The 18760-nt window shown below is 40.5% G+C and overlaps 1 protein-coding gene across 2 annotated transcripts; it reads left to right on the top strand.

The window, feature by feature from the left end:
* The first annotated feature begins 282 nt into the window (after positions 1–282).
* On the top strand, positions 283–18192 carry rnf122 (ring finger protein 122). 2 transcript variants are annotated; one of them, XM_069699623.1, is made up of 6 exons: positions 283–712; positions 6923–7079; positions 15573–15618; positions 15714–15755; positions 15890–15969; positions 16915–18192. In XM_069699623.1, the coding sequence occupies exons 1-6, from the start codon at positions 688–690 to the stop codon at positions 17027–17029; spliced, it is 465 nt and encodes a 154-aa protein (XP_069555724.1). In that variant the 5' UTR covers positions 283–687; the 3' UTR covers positions 17030–18192. The 2 variants fall into 2 exon arrangements, with proteins under 2 accessions (XP_069555724.1, XP_069555723.1); XM_069699622.1 differs by having other exon boundaries at positions 15887–15969.
* Positions 18193–18760: the final 568 nt, after the last annotated feature.

The following is an 18760-nucleotide window of genomic DNA, read 5'->3' as shown; positions in this document are numbered from 1 at the left end:
TTTTTTTTTGCCCCTGCACCCGTCTAGAGGAGTAAACCGGCGGTGTAGGAATGAGGACTCAGACTCTTTACCTCAGTATTTATGTAACCCAGGCTTTCATCCTTTAAGTAATTAGCCTGTAAAACATACACGCATTAATAAAGGGATGAAGGAAACACACGTAGTCCAGCCATCCCGTCACAACACACACAGACAGGCGGGCTCTGGATTGGTCTCGCCGTACGTCAGCGTCTGCTGGGGCGGGATCAGGAAAATCGAGCCAGTGCTCCAGTTTTCCCCTCACACGGATGCTGCTGCTGCTGCTGCTGGGTCAGTGTCATGCCGTCTATTAATAATAACAGTCAAAACAGCCAGAGCGAGGAGAAGCGGGGGGAAATTCACATCTCCATTTCTGCTTTTTGAGTCTGCAGAGATGAACCAGCGCGCACATAATGTGACATAACCCTGCTGCAATTTCCGATTAAAAAAAACAACAACAAAAACCCGCCCTTTATACACCTTTTCAGTCGTCTTTTACGACCTCTCTCCAGGTGCTATTGTCTCGCTCATCTTCCTCGCAGCTGGCAGACACTCACTGGCTCCACTCGTGCACTTTATTACGGTCATCCATCTGCGCGGGCGGCTGCGGCTTGTTGGTAAACACGAATCGGAACCCGACGGCGAGGAAGGACTCCCTCTGGTGCATTGATGCACCCGTTTCAATGGTGTAACGGTGAGCAGTCATTTTATATCATAAGAGAAGTGTTTGTTAGGCCTCTGTGAGATAATGTGCAGTGCAGCCTGTTAGTTCAGCAGAGTGATGGGAAATTACTCCTGTTCAAATGTGTGTGTGTGTGGTGCTTTATTTCTGCTTAGCAGTTAGTTTAAAGTGTCCTGCTGTAACATCAATTATCAATATGACTTTATTTTGACCCCTCATATGAATTATAAGCAGCATAAACATTTAATAAATGGTTTGTAACGCAACAATGTAGCTAGATGTGGAGGGTAATGTATATAGATAACTGTATATATGTGTATGTATATAGGCCTATTCACGTATTTGTCAACATATATTTCCTCCTATGGAGACCCATAAATGAAAGTGCACAGGTTAAAATACAAAAACACAGACAGCCTGGATTAAAATATGTCTTCATATAAGATTTTATAACTGCTGACAAACACGTATGGTAATAAATACTTTAATATGACCTTATATCTGTTTATAATCACATTATTAAAGCTGCAGTTGTTAGTCAGTGATTAATTAGCCTGCTGACAGAGGCATAATCAGCAACAGTTTTGATAAACAATCAATCAGTTTTCAAGCCAAAATGCCGCAAATTCCTGATTGTAGCTGCTCAGATGTGAAGATCTGAATATTTTACTTGTAGTAAACTGAATATCTTTGGATTGTTGGTGAAATAAGACAAGCTATTTGATTATATGACATATGGCTGTCCTGCCATTGTCACAATTCTCTAACATTTTTCAGACACAACATTCAATCACGAGCATAATCGATCATGAAAATAATGATTAGCTGCAGACTACAGTGTGTTATAATCCATGTATTATATGTTTTGTATGCTGACATGTTAAATGGGGCCACTTGAAATATTACCCCCTTGTTATCTGAATTTATTGTGAAAAGAGTGATTATCTGAATGTTAGTCAATCTTTATATTGATTGGTAGAATGAGAGACTGCTTAATCAATAGAATCCTTCATTTTCATCTGAAGTAATTCGAGAGCCACACAAAGACGGTCATTGGGCTCTGTGGATAATATTTGCCTCTGTGGATAATCTTGTTTACTCTGATTTACTTACACTCTTCTCGGCTTCGACTAATTATCTTCAAAAGGCGAGAAGTCTGAACAACTTCTCTGTCTTGTTTGAAACTGCTGCCTGTGCATCTGTCACACTAATAACAAAACGAGTCCCTTCACGGTAGAGAAACGGTGTTTCAGTGCCTCATTGTCACGGTGAGACGCGGTGAAGATGACGGATCGGTGGTCTTTTTCCTCTGACTTCGCCTGTTTGAATGCAGCAGCCTTTTCGGTGGACTGTTGGTGCCGTTCAAACAAGAACAATTACTCCCTTTGTGCTGCTCAACTCCCCTGCTATTCATAGGGGAAACAGTACACACACACACACACACACACACACACACACACACACACACACACACACACACACACACACACACACACACACACACAGATACACACATGGTATCAAAGAGTGACATTCTGCTGGAAAAATGAAGCAGTATCAGGCAGCTGCAGCTCAGCGTCTGCTCTCTGTGTATCTGTGCATCTGTGACCAGGCCTATTTGTTGCCATGTTTATGCGTGACACACATAACACTTGCATGCCTGTGATGGGGAGTTCTGGGCCCAACCTACTTTCTTGTTGAAAACAGCAGCAGCCCATGCAGGCAGGCCTCAGTGTTTCCCCCCCATGTGAACTGCTGAATATTTGATGGCAAGTTCTGTCTTTAGTGCGAGTAGCAGCAGCGGAGGCAGCTTTGTGTGAACGCAGCGTATATAGGACAAAACCCCACCAGGCATCTCATAGGAGCTGTCAGCGAAACTGGCATAGTCGAGGTATTTTACAGCTCTATCAAATCATGCAGGGACTTCCCTGCCTTTTTGAACAACACAACGAGAATCTGTCTGACTCAGATTTTCTCTGTCCTCAAAATAAGAACTTTGGCTGCCAAGACTTCATCCTTTTTATGTATCTGCTGCTCTTGACGCCATGGCAACGGGCCCGTCGTGAGAGTGCCAATATATAGGTCAGTGGTCATGCAAGGCTCCACCCAAAGCAAAATATCACATATAGCTGTCTGTTTTCCATGCATACAAAGGCGGCGGAGGAAAATGTGAATGTGCATCCATACAGACACTCATGACACGACGAACACGCACAAAGACTTGAACACGGGTGACCCAGATTTGGGTTGTAAATCTGCAGCAGCTTCACAGGTGATTTGTGCCATCATCTGTCCAGTGACATGAACACAGGAACAGACATGTGCACCCCCCACCTCCCCGCCTCTCGCTCTACGTGTCTCTGTCGGCTGATCATCTTTGTCAAGCAGGATTGTTTGACATATGTAGAGATGACGGTTAAAATTAGATTAATATGCTTGTTGTTTGCATGTTCACGTCCTCACGTGTGCCCAGCTACGAGTGTGGACACTGAGGTCATATCCTCAGTGGTATCCTGGAAATATAGAGGATGCCGCAAAAAGGAGTTTACATCTGACAATGAGGCACGTGTTGGGTTCCTGCCCAAACATTAGACTGTTTCAGGCAAGACTGGATTATCTGGCACAGTATCACCTACTGCTTGTAGGGACCGGAGACAGTCTGAAGAAACCAAAACTCCAGCAACAAAAATAAAACTTAATTGTTAAAGGAAAAGTCCTTCAGTCAAAAATCCCCTTAGATAGAAGTGCATAACTATTATCCGGAAACTTCTCTTTAAGAATCAAAAGGGGAAGACAATTGGCCTTCATGACTAACATACTACAACATTATTGCTCAATTTCAAGATTTGAGAAAAGTTTTCGTCTGTCAGAATGTAACAGAAATTTGTCTTTGAGACGACTCAATCAAGATCAAAGAGCAAAGGTTGAGGAATGAGACAGTAACAGGTGGAACAGAAAAAAAAGCAGAAATGTGAACATCTCTACTGCTAAGAGACAAGTTCATAATTATCAATGTCTGTATGCTATATAACTGTAATTTATTTAGAGAAATTAAAACTGAAGGGATAAAGGACATACTATTTAAAGTGTTACTTTACAGCGATGGCCTGGATAGAAGAGCTGGTGGAGGAGGTGAGAAGGATCCTTGAGTACAGTTGTTGTTCAGTTGGCCAATATAAGCTCATAGCTTATTGTATCAGTAAATATGCAGCTGATAAGTCACAAGAAACTTTAATTACGAAATGCCAAAGGTATGTTTGGAAATGTTGTTACCCTGCTATAGTTTGACCAAAATAATAAAAAAGTAGCAATATAGCAAAGGCTTTGACACAATATTTAGACCATATTGTGACCATAAGTGAAAGATCTGTGATTTTTTTTTTCCCCCTAAATATTTACAGATTTTGGTTGGCGATTGGCCAAAACATTTCCTAAGAAAGTAATACATTTCATTCAGTGTTTGTAAAGTCCTGGCTGCAGCCCTGCGGATGAGTTTTTATCAGTGTTTCATTCACACACTCATATTGATGGAGAGGATTGAGGATGATCTCCTCTTACTGAGTGAAGTGGAGGAACTTGACCGTGCGGCCATCAACGAGCCTCGATTAATAAAGAATCTCTGCTCGTTCAGCGCGAGTGGAACCGAGAGGCGAGAAGCATTGATCCTCTCATACTGCAGTTTCCGCTGTAAGGAGGGGGAAGTGTCAAATAGAAATGTCAACATGGCTGCAGGAGTGACGGGAAATACCAAGATCAATTTATAAAAAAAAACGTTCTGGTGGAAAACAATACTCATCTGAGGGAGATAAAACTGGTAAAGGTCTTTATCCATCTGTCTGTTCATCTATCTCTTTATTAATCCATACATCCATCTGTTTATCCAGCCATCTATCTATCCATCCATCCATTAGTCTGTTTGTCTAGCTTTTTATTAATTCATCCATCTATTTATTGATCCATACATCCACCTATTCAAACTTTAATCCATCCGTCTTCTCATCTGTCTGTCTGTCCATCTGACAGTGCATCAATCTGTCATTCATTATTCACTCTGTCCATCTGTCCAACCACTTAATCAGCCATCAAATGCATCCATCCATTTCTCTATCCTTCTATCAGTCTGTTCATTCATTGATTCCATTCCTCTATTCACTCACCTGTCTGCCCATCTACTGATTTGTCTGTATGATCATTAATACAAGTGTTTCTCATTCCATCCCGACATCTCAATGTATTCTCTTTCCACCACCTATCCGTCTGTATGTCTCATCCGTCCGTCCGTTCTCCACACAGTGGACAGATTGCCTGTGCATGTCAGGACTAGTAAACACAGACAGACAATTCATTCTAACCTACAGGCTGTTTAGATGAGAAGGAGGGGGTGGGGAATTTGATTCAGGTGCCGCTCTTCACCGTACAATTTCATATAGTACAATTTGTTTCGACAATAAGCTTGCTGCTTTGTGGCTCCAAAGGCCAAGAGTCTCTCTAATAAACAACACACACGCTTACTGCTGCCTTTTGCCTGAATGATGGCCTGATAGTCAGTGAAATCAGCTGCTGTAGTGTTTAATGGAAATGAAAACCTGCAGACTCTCTCAGCCCTCTGCCTTGTTCCTGTTCTAATCTAAACTGCAGTCGGTCCTGCGTTAGCATGACCCTGATCTCACAAAGCATCCTCTCACTTGCAGATACTGACTTCTCATATTACTCTTTAGCGCAAGCAGTTTACTACGACCAAAAGTTACATTTTAAAGTTAAAGTTAAGTGACCTCTAGAGACTGTTTAAATAATGACAATCTGGTGTCTTGGAGAAGTGACGCAGTTCAAATGAAATCTACGTAATGTGAGTTTTTTCCTCGTTAGGAGGTTTTGTTGGGTTCGATACAAATACAGACTTGGGTGCAGGACATGACTGTTTGTTTCCAGGACGGAGTCGGTAAAACTGCGTTAACTGTTGTCATGTCGACAAAGGTTGCATAACTTTAAGGAAGGCGCCAAGTGGTTCTTGTGCTTACACTAAACAGGGGCGCTGATTCAGGAAACACTCCTGAGGGTCGTCTTTGAGGGTAGGAACGAATTATCTACATAGTTGTAAAGGGTTGGAGGTCTTTTTGACCTGAGACTATTCCTGACCTTTCCATGCAGCCCAGTTGCTAATGTTCGATACTGTATGTCCTCATTTATTCATGGATTTGGACTAATATATGATACACGAATGGTGTGTTGGTGACGCTCCAAGCTTTTTAGCAAAGGCTCCTTACCTGCTGTTTAATACTGACACACTCATTTAGAACAGCAAACAAACTGTCGGGTTACGACAAATGAATCCACACACTCCACCCAATCAGGGTCCAGAGTTGTCGGTGGCTGTAGTGTAAACAATAATATACACACCCCACATAAACTCTGTGAACTGCACACTTGCTGCAACCTGTCTAATGTCATGCCACATTTGTTCTTCCACGTTCACCCCTGGCTTTGACTGCAGACAAGCAACGCTACACTGATGATCTATTTCATGGTAAAACACACACAGAGGAGTAAAGTGTCAAAGCAAGGAGGACAAAGGAAGGCACTTTTAATAAGAATATCATCTGCTTGAATGCAGCCACTGCGTTGTGCTAATATGCTATTCTTGACAAATTCGGTGAGGCTTTATGTTGCCATTTTCATCAAATTGTACTCAGTGATTCACAGTGTGAATACCATAAGTCTTAAAAATATTTAAAATCAATTCCAAAAACACATCTAAGCAAATATAATCTTTTCATCTGTGGCTGTTACTTTTCTTGTCTGTCCACTTCAGTGCCTTTGAACTACGCTGACATTGTTATCAGACAAAGACGTGTTAAGAAATTCAAACATGTTGCTTGGATACAGCATAAAGACTGTTTTACATGTTTAAGTACGTTAGAAAGGACTCATTTACCATCACGTTGAAGTGCGGTGACCGTCTTGTTCCAACCCTTTTCCCTCAACCTTTTGTGTCTGTGCATGTTGTGTTTAAAGCCTCGGTTTTTGGTTCCCATTAGAGGCGGACACAGCTGCAGGTCTGACCCTCAGCCTCCCATGAATAGTGGAGTACTTTAAAAGAAATGTGTGTACAGTTGCATTTACTTGTGTTTTGAGGCATATGTCAGGCTTTCTCTCTTTTTAGCCTGTCCAGCTGTATATGTCTGCTATACTCTTCCTGTCTTTAAATCCTCTTTGTGTCTTTAGGGTGCTTCTGTGGTCTGGGACTGGTTTACTCCAACAAGTCGTGCACCATGCCGCCCATCACCTTCCACGACCTGCCTCTCAATATCTACATGGTCATCTTTGGGACAGGCATCTTTGTCTTCATCCTGAGCCTCATCTTCTGCTGTTATTTCATCAGGTGAGGGGCAAACGAAACAAAGATGGTAAAAGTGCAATACCACTGAGGGCCACTAGGAGTTGGCTCCAAAAATCCTCTGGCTTCGTAGACTCCTTAACTTCTCGCATGAAATACAAAGTCCATAATTTTTTTTCCCGCAAGTCATTATGGTATCATTTGCTGAATTTGCTCCTTCTTTTCAGTGCTCCGGTGGTCCATCTGAAAATAATTCCATAATTAATCAGATATCAGGCCTCATTTCATTTGGGGGCATTGCTGGTTTGATTGATTTTCTTGTGGTGCAGTCAGGTTTCCGGTAGAGGTGGGCGGGTGGTTGGCCCCCCACAAAAAAACAAGATGGCTGAAATAGAGCATGAGGCTTCAAAACATCAGTTCACACACCAATGGGTGATGTCATGGTGGGTAGCCACTTGGTTAGAACATTTGTTCAACTTGCTGGTTAAATGTGTCTGGTGGAGAATGACATATCTGCTATAAAAAAAAAAGGTAACATACTTTGTTGATATGCAGGTTGTAATTAATATTGTAGCTAGCGGCTAACATCTGTTAGTTTCGCTCAGCCTTATCTCTGTGAGTGAAGTGTGCCTGACAACATATAAGCTCACACCTGCAGAGAACAGCTCGCAGCTGGGTCAGCCAGAGGTTGCCTCATGTTCCCACCACAAACAAACCAATTCTCAAATTCGCAGTTCGTCTGTGACCATGTTCTTCTAAAAGGTCAGAGTGTGGTTGTTTTGGTTTGCACCCCAGAATGACTGCTGTGTTCAGGCATTTCTAAACAAAATGTAACAAGGAAGAAAATGAGCCACATTCAAATTTAACTGTACGGACAGCCACAGCATCTCTGTCAAGCTGGACAGACTTACTTCAATATGCTGACGTGCTCCCAATAACAATGTTAATAGAGGAGCATTACGGGGTCATAAAGGGTTAAACAATCGGTCTCCTCCGTGGAACAACAGGTGATCGTGGTCCAACTCCTCTGGGTTAAAGGTGGTTCGCCATCTCCTTCGTCAAGGAGAATCCAAATCCAAAATCTGCAGGGTTCTCCAGGTAACTCAAAAACCTAGCCTGTATAAAAACAAGGCTGTTACTCTGTGGCATCACAAAATTCAGTTCTCTAAGGCCTTACTGAAAATCACATCCAAATTCTCATTGTACTAGTGACACAACAGTAATTAAAAGAATTAATTGGTTTCACTGTGCAATATTTCTTACGTAATAACATTTCTTTTTTTCATTATGAATTATGATTTTCTTTTTAAACATTTACTATGAAATTAATGTTTCATTTTTAAAACCATCTGCTGTACGTGAATAAGCATATCGCACGCTCACATCCTTTCATTTAAGATCATAGTTTAAATGCACACGTTCAGCAGTTTTAAACAGACGTTGTATTTTGTCATTAGCACGAGGAGCGCATGACAGGACAGTATGGCTGCAATATAAAGAGTGCAACACGAATTTAAACACAAACTTATAATACCTAACGACAATTAAGCGACGAATCAAACTTTTTTTTACTACCGGGTTTATCAATGCAGAATGGTGCTCAATTAACTGCAGCTCAATGCTCTGACTAACCCAATCGTAAACACAACGCCAAGTTCACATATTATCAAGGAGAACGCGAGCTTTCGGAGCTGCCTCGAGCCGACGGACAACGCGAGTCGCTGTAGTTCAACTTCGCTGAACTCACCGGGACGCTGCCAAACGAGGTGAACTCCTGGCACAGCGGTGCTTGGACAACTTGCGTCTCTTCACAGAAACTCTCTCAAAAGAGAGACTGTGTTTAGCTGAAGAATTTCTCCGTCTCGAGCCGCGCTCGTCTGTTCATGCCTTCTTCACTTCTCTGCGCTCAGACTGCTAGAAATACAATCATGACACATCAGCATATCATCTGTGTGAAGCGTATTTCCAAACATTTTGACCTGAAGATCCAGGTTTGACTTAATTTAAATACTGTTTTGGTGTAAGTGCACGGGCGTTACTCTCTTTCCATTGTGGCCTGATCATCTTTGTCTATATATTTGCACCCCTTCTGCAATTAAAATCTTAATATGCTGATTAACAGTTACGATGTACGTCATCAAGTGTTGTGGGCTAACTTTTGCTAGTTATAGCATAAAACACAAAAGTACACGCCGTTTAGGTTTGCAGCTATTTGGTTATGTCTTGGACAAAGTAAAATTTCATGATGACACTCGAGGAAAAGTCAGATCACCAAAGTCAGCAGGGCTCTTTCTACGAGGACCATAAATATCTGGAAAAAATTTCATGGCAATCCACCCAAAAGTTGTTGAGATATTTGTCTCATAATCCTGCAGGGTCCATGAGCGTTTGGATCAAATTTCAGCCTGGAACAAAATGATGGGCCGACACTGACATTGCAATCCTTCAAAATCTGCACAGCAGGGACATTGAGTTTGTGAGCAGGTGAGAAACACAGTGAGGAAAGGAAAGGAGGTAGACAAAAAAAAAGAGGAACAGTGTGACCTCTCCTGCCGTTGACTGTGAACTCCCTGATGAGCTGAGGGGACGTTTTCCTGAAGGACGGGATATGAGGCAACAGGAAGCCGCCCATCACAATGTGTGAGGACAGCAGTGAGGAAAACTGCAGAGCAACTCTGCTCAGAATAAACACGGTCTGAATAACATGCAGTGGGAGCACACAAAATCATCTGCTGCGTACAAAACCTCATCAGGAAACGTCAACACCTGCAGTAGGGTTTGTTTTCAATCTTGACCTCTCTTTGGATGACTCAGCATTTGTATTTGGCAAATTATCTGACATTTTGTAATGGGTCGTGCTATTTTTGGACTTTTGTATGAATTTTATTTCCTGTCCTGTTTTCTAAATGCCAAATGGTTTATGAAATGTGCATCTGTTGGCTGCACATGTGCAGGGCCAGTGTGCTGTCTGGAAAATATAAAGAATGTCAGAATACACATTTTTCAGTAACAGTGTCAGCTGTTGTGTGAACTTTCTCACTTTTGTGCATTTTCCCCATGTGAAGATCTTTATTTTTTCTGTGACTGGATGTAATTCAATTCTAGTCAAATAAATGGAGTCTCTATCAACTCAAGTCGACTAAACTGATGAATTTGGTGACATCTATATCCAAAAGGTCAAAGGTCAGGATCTGAAGCATCCATGTTTTAGAATCTAGATTCTGTGCAGCAATGTCCATCTTTGAACCTTCGTCTACTGTCAATCAGCTTTATTGGCTAAGCATGTGAGCACATATGGACTCTCAATTTGTTGTGGGTTTTTCTCCAAATTTACACACTAATACAGTAGACATACAGCAGAAAAATGACAACAAAGCTAAGTAAAGTCAATTTTAGTTATATATCCCTAAAAATATACCTAATACCTTCCATTTATTATGTATACTTGCCTCATTCTGAACAGGATGGATGGGGGCTGGAGACAATCCCAGCTGATTTTGGGCAAAGGCAGTGTAGATCCTGGAGGGGTCACCAGTCCATCACAGAGCCAACACAGAAAGACAGACAACCTCACACTCATATTCACACATAACGGCTAATTTAGAATCACCAATTAGCCTAACATGCATATTTTTGGACTGCGGGAGGAAGCCAGAGTATCCGTAGAAAACCCCAAGCAGGAACACAGAAAACATGCCATCTCCACCTTCTTGCTGTGAGGCAAGCCACTACACCACTGTGCCACCATAAACTTAATACCTTTAATTAAATCCCTTCAAAGTCTTCATCACATATATTGTATGAGTCTGGACAGACATGGATGTAAACTGCAATTTGACTGGTTGGGAGAGGCATACAACGCAAAATGGTAATTCTAGTTTTTGTAGTGATGAGGTCACATTTCTGTGATGAACGGTTTGTTTGACCTGGCCTTGCCACTAAATTGACCATCTGCTCAGTCAGAAAAACCTTGGATCGTCTCCGTTTCTCTTTAAATGCTTGCCTGTGAATCATAACCAGTGAGTCACTTCCTTTTCGCTCCATTAACATGCTGAAGGTAGTCTTGAGTAGGAGTGGGATTGTGAATTCATTTATAGACTGGGTGATTCATCAGATGAATACTGAATGATGAATGCCATTTTCTGTCAGGGGGCAGGTTTTTTATTATTTTTCTTAGACCGGCTCTCTCTCACTCTTGGTGTTACAGAGTTTGTGATGTTCAGTTTTAACATTACAGTGAGATGCTTGATTTCAAAATCTAAGTCTGTGTGTATTTATTTCAACCTCCTTTAATCATTCCTGATAAAAAAAAAAAAAAAAAAGCTGTTAAATCTTCTGGTTAATGTTTGCTAAGCCTTTCAGTGCTGGCTCACATTCAAACAGATGCTACTGCTGGCACAAAGTGGGGATGTACACAGCAGTACCTGCAATGTACCAGAGGGTAAATACATAAGGGTGCCAACACCAAAAATATCACATCTTTAATTACACCCCCATCTGCCATAACATTGAAGGGGTTATATAATTAGCAGAGCGGCTAGTCGGAGGGATATTTTGAGAAACCAGAAGGTGCTTGGCTAGCTGGTGGTGTTTTTAAGCCAGACAATACAGACAGACTGAGCAGAGATATGGAGCTACAGCAGCGCCTTCCCACAAATAAATTCACTAATTTACTGTTTGTGATCCTTGAGGAAATCTCCAGAGGGTTCAAATTTCAAAGGAGAAAACTGCTGACAGTATTTTAAAGTTGAACACAGTCGTTCATTAGGAAACAGGAAACATGACGGTTTACTCAGATGCAGCTCTGCTTTACATCTAAACCTTTAAATCTAACAACAGTTAGACAACAACAACAACAACAAACTGTGCCTCTCAAATCTCCTGCAGCACAATAACTGTGAAAACAGATGTTCTCTCACTTCCAGAGAAGTGGAGAACAGACAGAGTTTAGCAAAACAAAATTACAGTTAATTCACTTTAGCAGCAAAAAAGGCAGACTTTAGGTCATGTAACACGTGAACTTACAAATACAGCCTGCAGTTTATCGGGAGAGACATGACTATTAATCTGGTTAAATCAAAGAAAACAAAAAACTAAATTAGTTTGTCTCAATAAAGCGGTTTTCCAATTAAAAAAAACTGTCTCTGCATCCCTGAATGCAAGTCATTAAAACACAGTTTATTCAAAAACTGTGAATATAACTATGAAGAATATTTTTTAATAACGGACAAAACTGGAGGCTGAAGTGTGCCATTGGAAATATTAGAGACTTTTACTGTGCTTAATTGTAATCAGTGAATAGACTGGATGATGTATATACTGTATATATATAAAAAAGAAAAGAAAAGCTGGAGCTCAGGCTGTTACAGCTCTGTGTGTTGGATTTAATTTTCATTTTGGGTGCCACTATGAATTATGAATGTCAAAGCACAAAACACGTGAATCATGCAACACAATAGTAAATTAGCAAATGAAACAACAAAGAGTTACATTTAAAAACCTTTTAAAGTGAATTTAGCAATTTTCACAATGTATTTCAACTATCACATATGAATGCAGAATAAAGATATGGAATTATTAAATGGCAAATTTTTATCTGACTCAATCTGAGCCATAACCTGACTGCATCACAGCCCTGGCAATCAGCCCTCCCGCCCCGCCCCCGCCCCCCCTAACACGTCTTTTTGAGGCCTATTTTGTAATGATGGGATTACAGTATTTTAAAATTGGATCACAAGAAAACTAATAAGGAAGAGGGAGTTTAGCTAACAACAACAAAACAACTCGTGGAATTTTTTTTTTATTGACTTTGTATTTCATGAGACAAGTTGAATGGGAGTCTGGGGAGCCGGATGCTTTTCGGAGCCAAACCCTAGAAGCACTCGGTGGAATGGCACTTCCACATTGGCCTAATTTTTCAGACCTAAACTTCGTCCACTTTTATAAACAGTCTATGTTCTGGTTCCTTAGCAAAGTTGCTTCTGGCAAAGTGACTATTTGCAATGTTTGCTCAGCATCAGTCATGCAAGTTGAAGTACCATCGTATTCCTTCAGGACTACAAATTAAAGAACCTTCATCCCGATCAATGCAATGAATTTGTGAAGAACAGAGAAAATGTGCATATATTGATAAAGATGTTAATAATCCAGTATCATGCATCCCTGTTCTTAACTGTGTCAGACACAAACAATGACAATAATGAAAAGGCTCTTTTAGTGCCAGATTTAAACAGCAGTAATGCTGTGAACTGTGTTTTCTAAGATGTAAATACTAGAATATAACAAAGTGTTGGTTTGGCAAATAACATTAACCGCAGAAACATCTTGTATTTGCATAAAGTAGAAAACAAATGGTAGCTGAAGTGAAAAACTGAAACCTCTGCCATGCCCCCCTTTCACCCACTTCAACATCATTCTCCAGGCATGGGAAACCTCAGCACATGTAAAACGTGTATCCTCACATTGTTCTCATGGAAAACTGTTAGCAGCAATCAGTGTAAACAATAAACCAAATGACAAAAACAACGAATAATGGCCATTTTATCTCTGACATAATTTGTTTCCAAAAAAAATTTAGGTGGGGAGGGGATCTGATCACAAATAATCATTCATCTTTCATCTCAGATGCTGCTGCTGCATTTAGTTCCAGGCCCATATTACAGACAGTGATAGACATTTGTGTCTAAGTTTAGTCGTGTAAAAACAAGAGGCCAAAAATAACCACCTGAACAGACACAGTGTGCCAAGTGATAAAGATCTCCTCTCCATTGTTGGTTTTGGGGGTGGGGCCAGCAACGTGCTCATTAAATGTGTTTGTGTATGTCTGCCCAAGTATGTGTTCACATTTTACATGTAGTTACATGATTGCTTCAGTGTGAGAACAATGTGTGTGTGCACACTCAGAGGAACATGTATTTGTCTACAGATGTGTGGCCAACGTTGCTGTTTGGAAAGACAGTTTATTATTAAAGTAAAACCTGCAATTTTTACAGCTTCAGACACACACAGTTCCTTGATTTAACCACACAAACTTAAGTCTTAGCCTGAGACTAACAACCTGCTGCTAGAGTCATATCAGAATAAATACAGACATCTTGATCTCTGAATAATCAAGAGGAAAGTACACCAACACAAATACTCTATACTTATTCCACTCGATTTTAAAGGTAAATGTTGTCGTTTTTAGCGCACTATATTTTTCTGTCAGCTATGTTTACAAGTGACTTTGAAGCTTCATATAATAACATACATTTGTAGATGAAACTGCAAATGTATTCATGAAGTTAGATTCAGCTCCCCCTAAAATATCACTTAAAATACTAATTTTCACCTCAATGTGAACTTACAAATTGATAATAATGATCTGATAATATAAAACATACAAATATAATACTCTGAATGTGACTAGATTCTGCATAAGGAGTAGTTCTGCTTGTAATGATTCAAGTTCTGTATCTATCCATTCATTTTCCACTGCTTATCTGTGATCAGGTCGAGGTATTGTGGGTGTTGTGGCAGTGTTACTTGATAAAAATAGATTGTGTTTTGTGAGCGGTGTTTCATGTAGAACATACAGAGAATTATCAACCAACTCTGCAGCTCTAACTGCTGTATGGGAAATTTTAGCATCTTTCAGCTCATTGTTTTGATTTTATGAACAAAATAAGTTGTTTTCATTTTAGTGAAGAAGTCCTAAAAACTCACTTTATCTACCTGCCCAGCACTAAACGAAAGATTCAGCATTGACCTGCGACAGAAGCAGATGTTTCCCTCGGGAATTTGTAGAGACCAAAACAAAAAGTAAAAAAGCCAGGGCTACAATTTGTTGGGTGTCCAGAAACAAATGACTCCAAATGAATTCTAGTGTTGATATGTCTTTGCTCGATATGTAAATATTTGCTTGGAAAAGTTTGAAGTTTGGAAAAGCATCAGTGTTGCGTTTACTAATTGTTTACCAGCAGTCAAGCAGATATAATTTCAGTTACATGAGGGATGAGTACTCACAGCGCCATATACTGAAATTTACAATTCAAGTACTCATTATGCAGAAAAATGACCATTATTATTATTATTATTGTAAAATCAGTGATGAGGCTTTTTTGTGTAAATATAATTTTATTGCTGTACTTGGTCAAAGTGGAGCTAACCTTTAGTAATATTGGGTACCTTTGACCAAGGAAAATGTAAGTTTATCATCTGAACATGAACCAGTAATGATAACTGCCAGTTGTAAAAGGTACATGTATAAAGTATAAACTATCAGACAGAAAGTAAGCTGGAAATACTCAGCTAAAGTAACGTCAGCGCAGCGCTTGAGTACTTGAGTACTTTCTACCCCTGACTTTCTCTCAGGTAAAACTTGAAATGCAAACCTTTTACTTTTAATGGAACATTTTTACATTGTAGTATTTCTACTCTTTCTCAGTGTGAGTATTTCAGCTGTCTCCTTAAACAAAAAGTAAATTCACAGCATGGTTGAGTGAAGGTTATACATATTGCAAAAGTTATTCACTAATTTGTTTCTCTCTGAATCCACAGCAAACTACGACACCAAGCCCAGAGTGAGCGGTTCGGATACAGAGAGGTAAGACAGGGGTTAATATTCAGCAGCATATTTAAGATATTCATTTCAAAAAGTATCTTTTTAAAAAAAACAAAAACATTTTGTTCCTCCTACAGGTAGTTTTAAAAGGAGATCCAAAAAAGTTGAGTCTTCATGGGGTAAGAATGACATTTGCATGAACATTTTACTGATTTGTATTCCTACTATTTGGACTTTAAACTGCAGACTTGTGATAATTTAATTAAATGACTTTCCTCTCTCGCTTTTGTGCTGTCTGTCACTCATGCAGCAGACGTGCGCTGTTTGTCTGGAGGACTTCAAAGTGAAAGACGAGCTGGGAGTGTTGCCATGCCAACATGCTTTCCACAGGAAGTGAGTAGAGCACAGTGGAGTCTTTCTTCGTGCATGTTTGCTACTTTGCACCTGCCACGGCTTGTTCAAATGAAAATGGTCCCATTGGATCCGAAGATGAAATGTTAGATGGACCTCTGGGTTGAGCACTGACAGCAGCGCGGCGCCACAGGAGCCCTCGTTCATCATTCATTCATAACTTCTTGCTGTGTATTCCTGTTCAGGATCAGAGCGGAGGGGTCAGGGCTGTCCCAGCATGCACAGCACGCAGAACTAGTCCTGAGATCCTGCAGGGGAAGCACGTCAGCATCGTGATATTTTTTAGGTGTACTGTGTTTCCTGAAAATGTCAAGTATTAAGCCTGGAAGGTGGTTGAAAACCAGGAGGCCTGTTTAAAGGCTAGTTTGACATTTTGGGAAATAAGCTAACAGCCAGTTACCTTTGCACAAAGTGGTAAAGACTCTGCTGATCAGAGGATATCTAGACGGGCTAAGTTAAAGGCTGGACTTGCTTTCAGTCCTTGAACACGTTCTTACAGAACTGAACAAGTTCAGTGAGACGAAACGTCTTCAAAAAACTAAAGCCTGCTGCTTTTTAGCTGGAAAACTGGAAAATCTATTTCTTGTTAAGGACACAGTAACTTCCTTTAATCTTTGTCATCGCTGTGAGGCAGCCAGCTCAGACTCCAGGAAGTAACTGCACTCAGCCAAGAAATAGTTTCTGTGAAAAACACTGCTTCACACACAAATAGCCAATGATGACAGCATCACATTTTGGGAAAGACTGTTGCTTGTAAATTGCAGATACATTTGTGACTCCTGCAGCGCTCTAACACTCTCACATATGGGTCACAAGTGTGTCATTCTGTGACAAAATGAGCAGGTTGCATCATGAGCTCTGATTCAGATGAAATATGTTCATTTTGGCTTTTCTTCTCACTCCTCTCCTGTTTGTCTTCCTCCACAGGTGTCTGGTTAAGTGGCTGGAGGTGCGCTGCGTCTGTCCCATGTGTAACAAACCCATAGCCGGCCCTCCTGAGCAGCACCACAGCATAGGCACCCTGCTGGATGAACTGGTGTAACTCTCAACCCCCTGCCAGCCTGGGTGGGACGCCGGCCCCCGGCCAAACTAGCTGGTGTGAGTTAGTGACCAACAGGAAGAGGGACACGGTTTTGCCGTCAAAAGCTATGGTGCAGCAAAGCACCGACATGATGATGCTAAGTTGAGGTAACCTAGTTACCACCGGGAGGAAGACTCTGAAGGATGCTGTTGCCTAGCAACAATCTCCGCGATGGCAACACGACACCTTGTGGTGTCAGAGAGATCATCTTCAACCACCCACACATCACTCCACCACTCTTCTTTCAAGATCCCCCACTCCTTCACATCTTCTCTTGTTGCCTCGAGTGAGGTTAATGGCACCACTGAAGTGGAGGAGACCGTTTTTTCACAGCTATGTGGACCAATGAGTGTTGACGACAGATGATTTATTCCTCATATGATGTGTAAAATCCATACCGGGGCCCACCTAAACAGTGTTATCATCATGTTCTGCATACTGTTCATGCTCCAGTTGTTTTTCCATGGGGATGTTTTGTTGTTCAGACATGTTTTTGTGTTAATATAGATGGAAGGAACTGACACATCTCTCTAACAGTTTTGTTGAAATATGGTGATTTTTTTTTTTTTTTTTTAGATATTGCACTTTTAATTCACAAAATAATGCCTCTGTATTAAAGCCTAAAATGTGAAGCTATGGCTCGGGTGCAGCACAGCAGGTCCATTGTTTTCAGGTGTGGTAAATCTTTTATAAAAGACTATGAGATATCAGAGCTGAGAGATAAAGGAAGCAGCCCCAGAGTTGTTCTGTGATTTAACCAGGAAAGCAACTAAATCTCACTTTTCTACACAGCATTTTTGTGGTATTATTCTTGGTGATTCTGTTTTACATTACTCAGTCGTAGTTTTTTTTTCATGTGATTTACAGCGATTCTGAAAGCAAAACACTGCCGAAATTGAGCACAAAACTCACAAAGCACATCGCCCAGATACATCCGGCACCTGCACTGTAATTAAAATGTCCGTGTGCCAAGAAAATTAAGAAGAAGAAAAAACGAGTCGATTCTGTTGCATTTTCAGCACATGAGCAAGAGAAACGTTCCCTATGATTCTGGCCACATTCCACATTTTGTAATCCAACAGATGTAAATAACTTGAAACAACAATAAATACAGTTGTCTGTTTGCTCAGTCTCCTGTTTATTTCTTCACAGTTGTGTATATGGCGCCACCGTTAGGTGAAATAATGTATCAAGATGTATGAAATTAGTTCTCCGGGTGCCATCAAAATGATTGTTTGTTACTGTTTAGTGATGTGAGTGAAATTTAATGCAAACATGTAAAATAAATCCTTAAACACTCAAAGTTTCTTCATAAGCCAAGCTACTCAACCCTTAAAATCAACATTTAATAATAAAAATTCTTTGGCTTGAGGGAACAATATTTTTCGTCATGTCTTCCAGGTTAAGTGGTTCATTTTGATTACAACTGTATCACTGATTCTCAACAATTTTGGTCTTGTGACCCTTTAAAGCCAAAAAATACTGACTTGCAGCCGTTGTCACAGACCTGTGAGGGAAAATTTAACCAAAAATGAATATCCTGTTCTCAGCCTGTTTGATAATGACAAGTTGAGATATGATATATATTTTAGAAGAAAAAGAAAGACTTTTAGAGGGAACACTTTCACATTTTGTCTCATTATTCCCTGACTTGTAAGAGGGGCTACAACTTTGATTATTATGTATTATTGA

This window comes from Brachyistius frenatus, unplaced genomic scaffold (assembly GCF_029030835.1).
Source record: "Brachyistius frenatus isolate BFR_SWC_R1_liver_20210118 unplaced genomic scaffold, ASM2903083v1 Contig_30, whole genome shotgun sequence".
NCBI classification, from domain to species: domain Eukaryota; kingdom Metazoa; phylum Chordata; class Actinopteri; family Embiotocidae; genus Brachyistius; species Brachyistius frenatus.
This window is presented reverse-complemented; position numbering and strand designations above follow the sequence as displayed.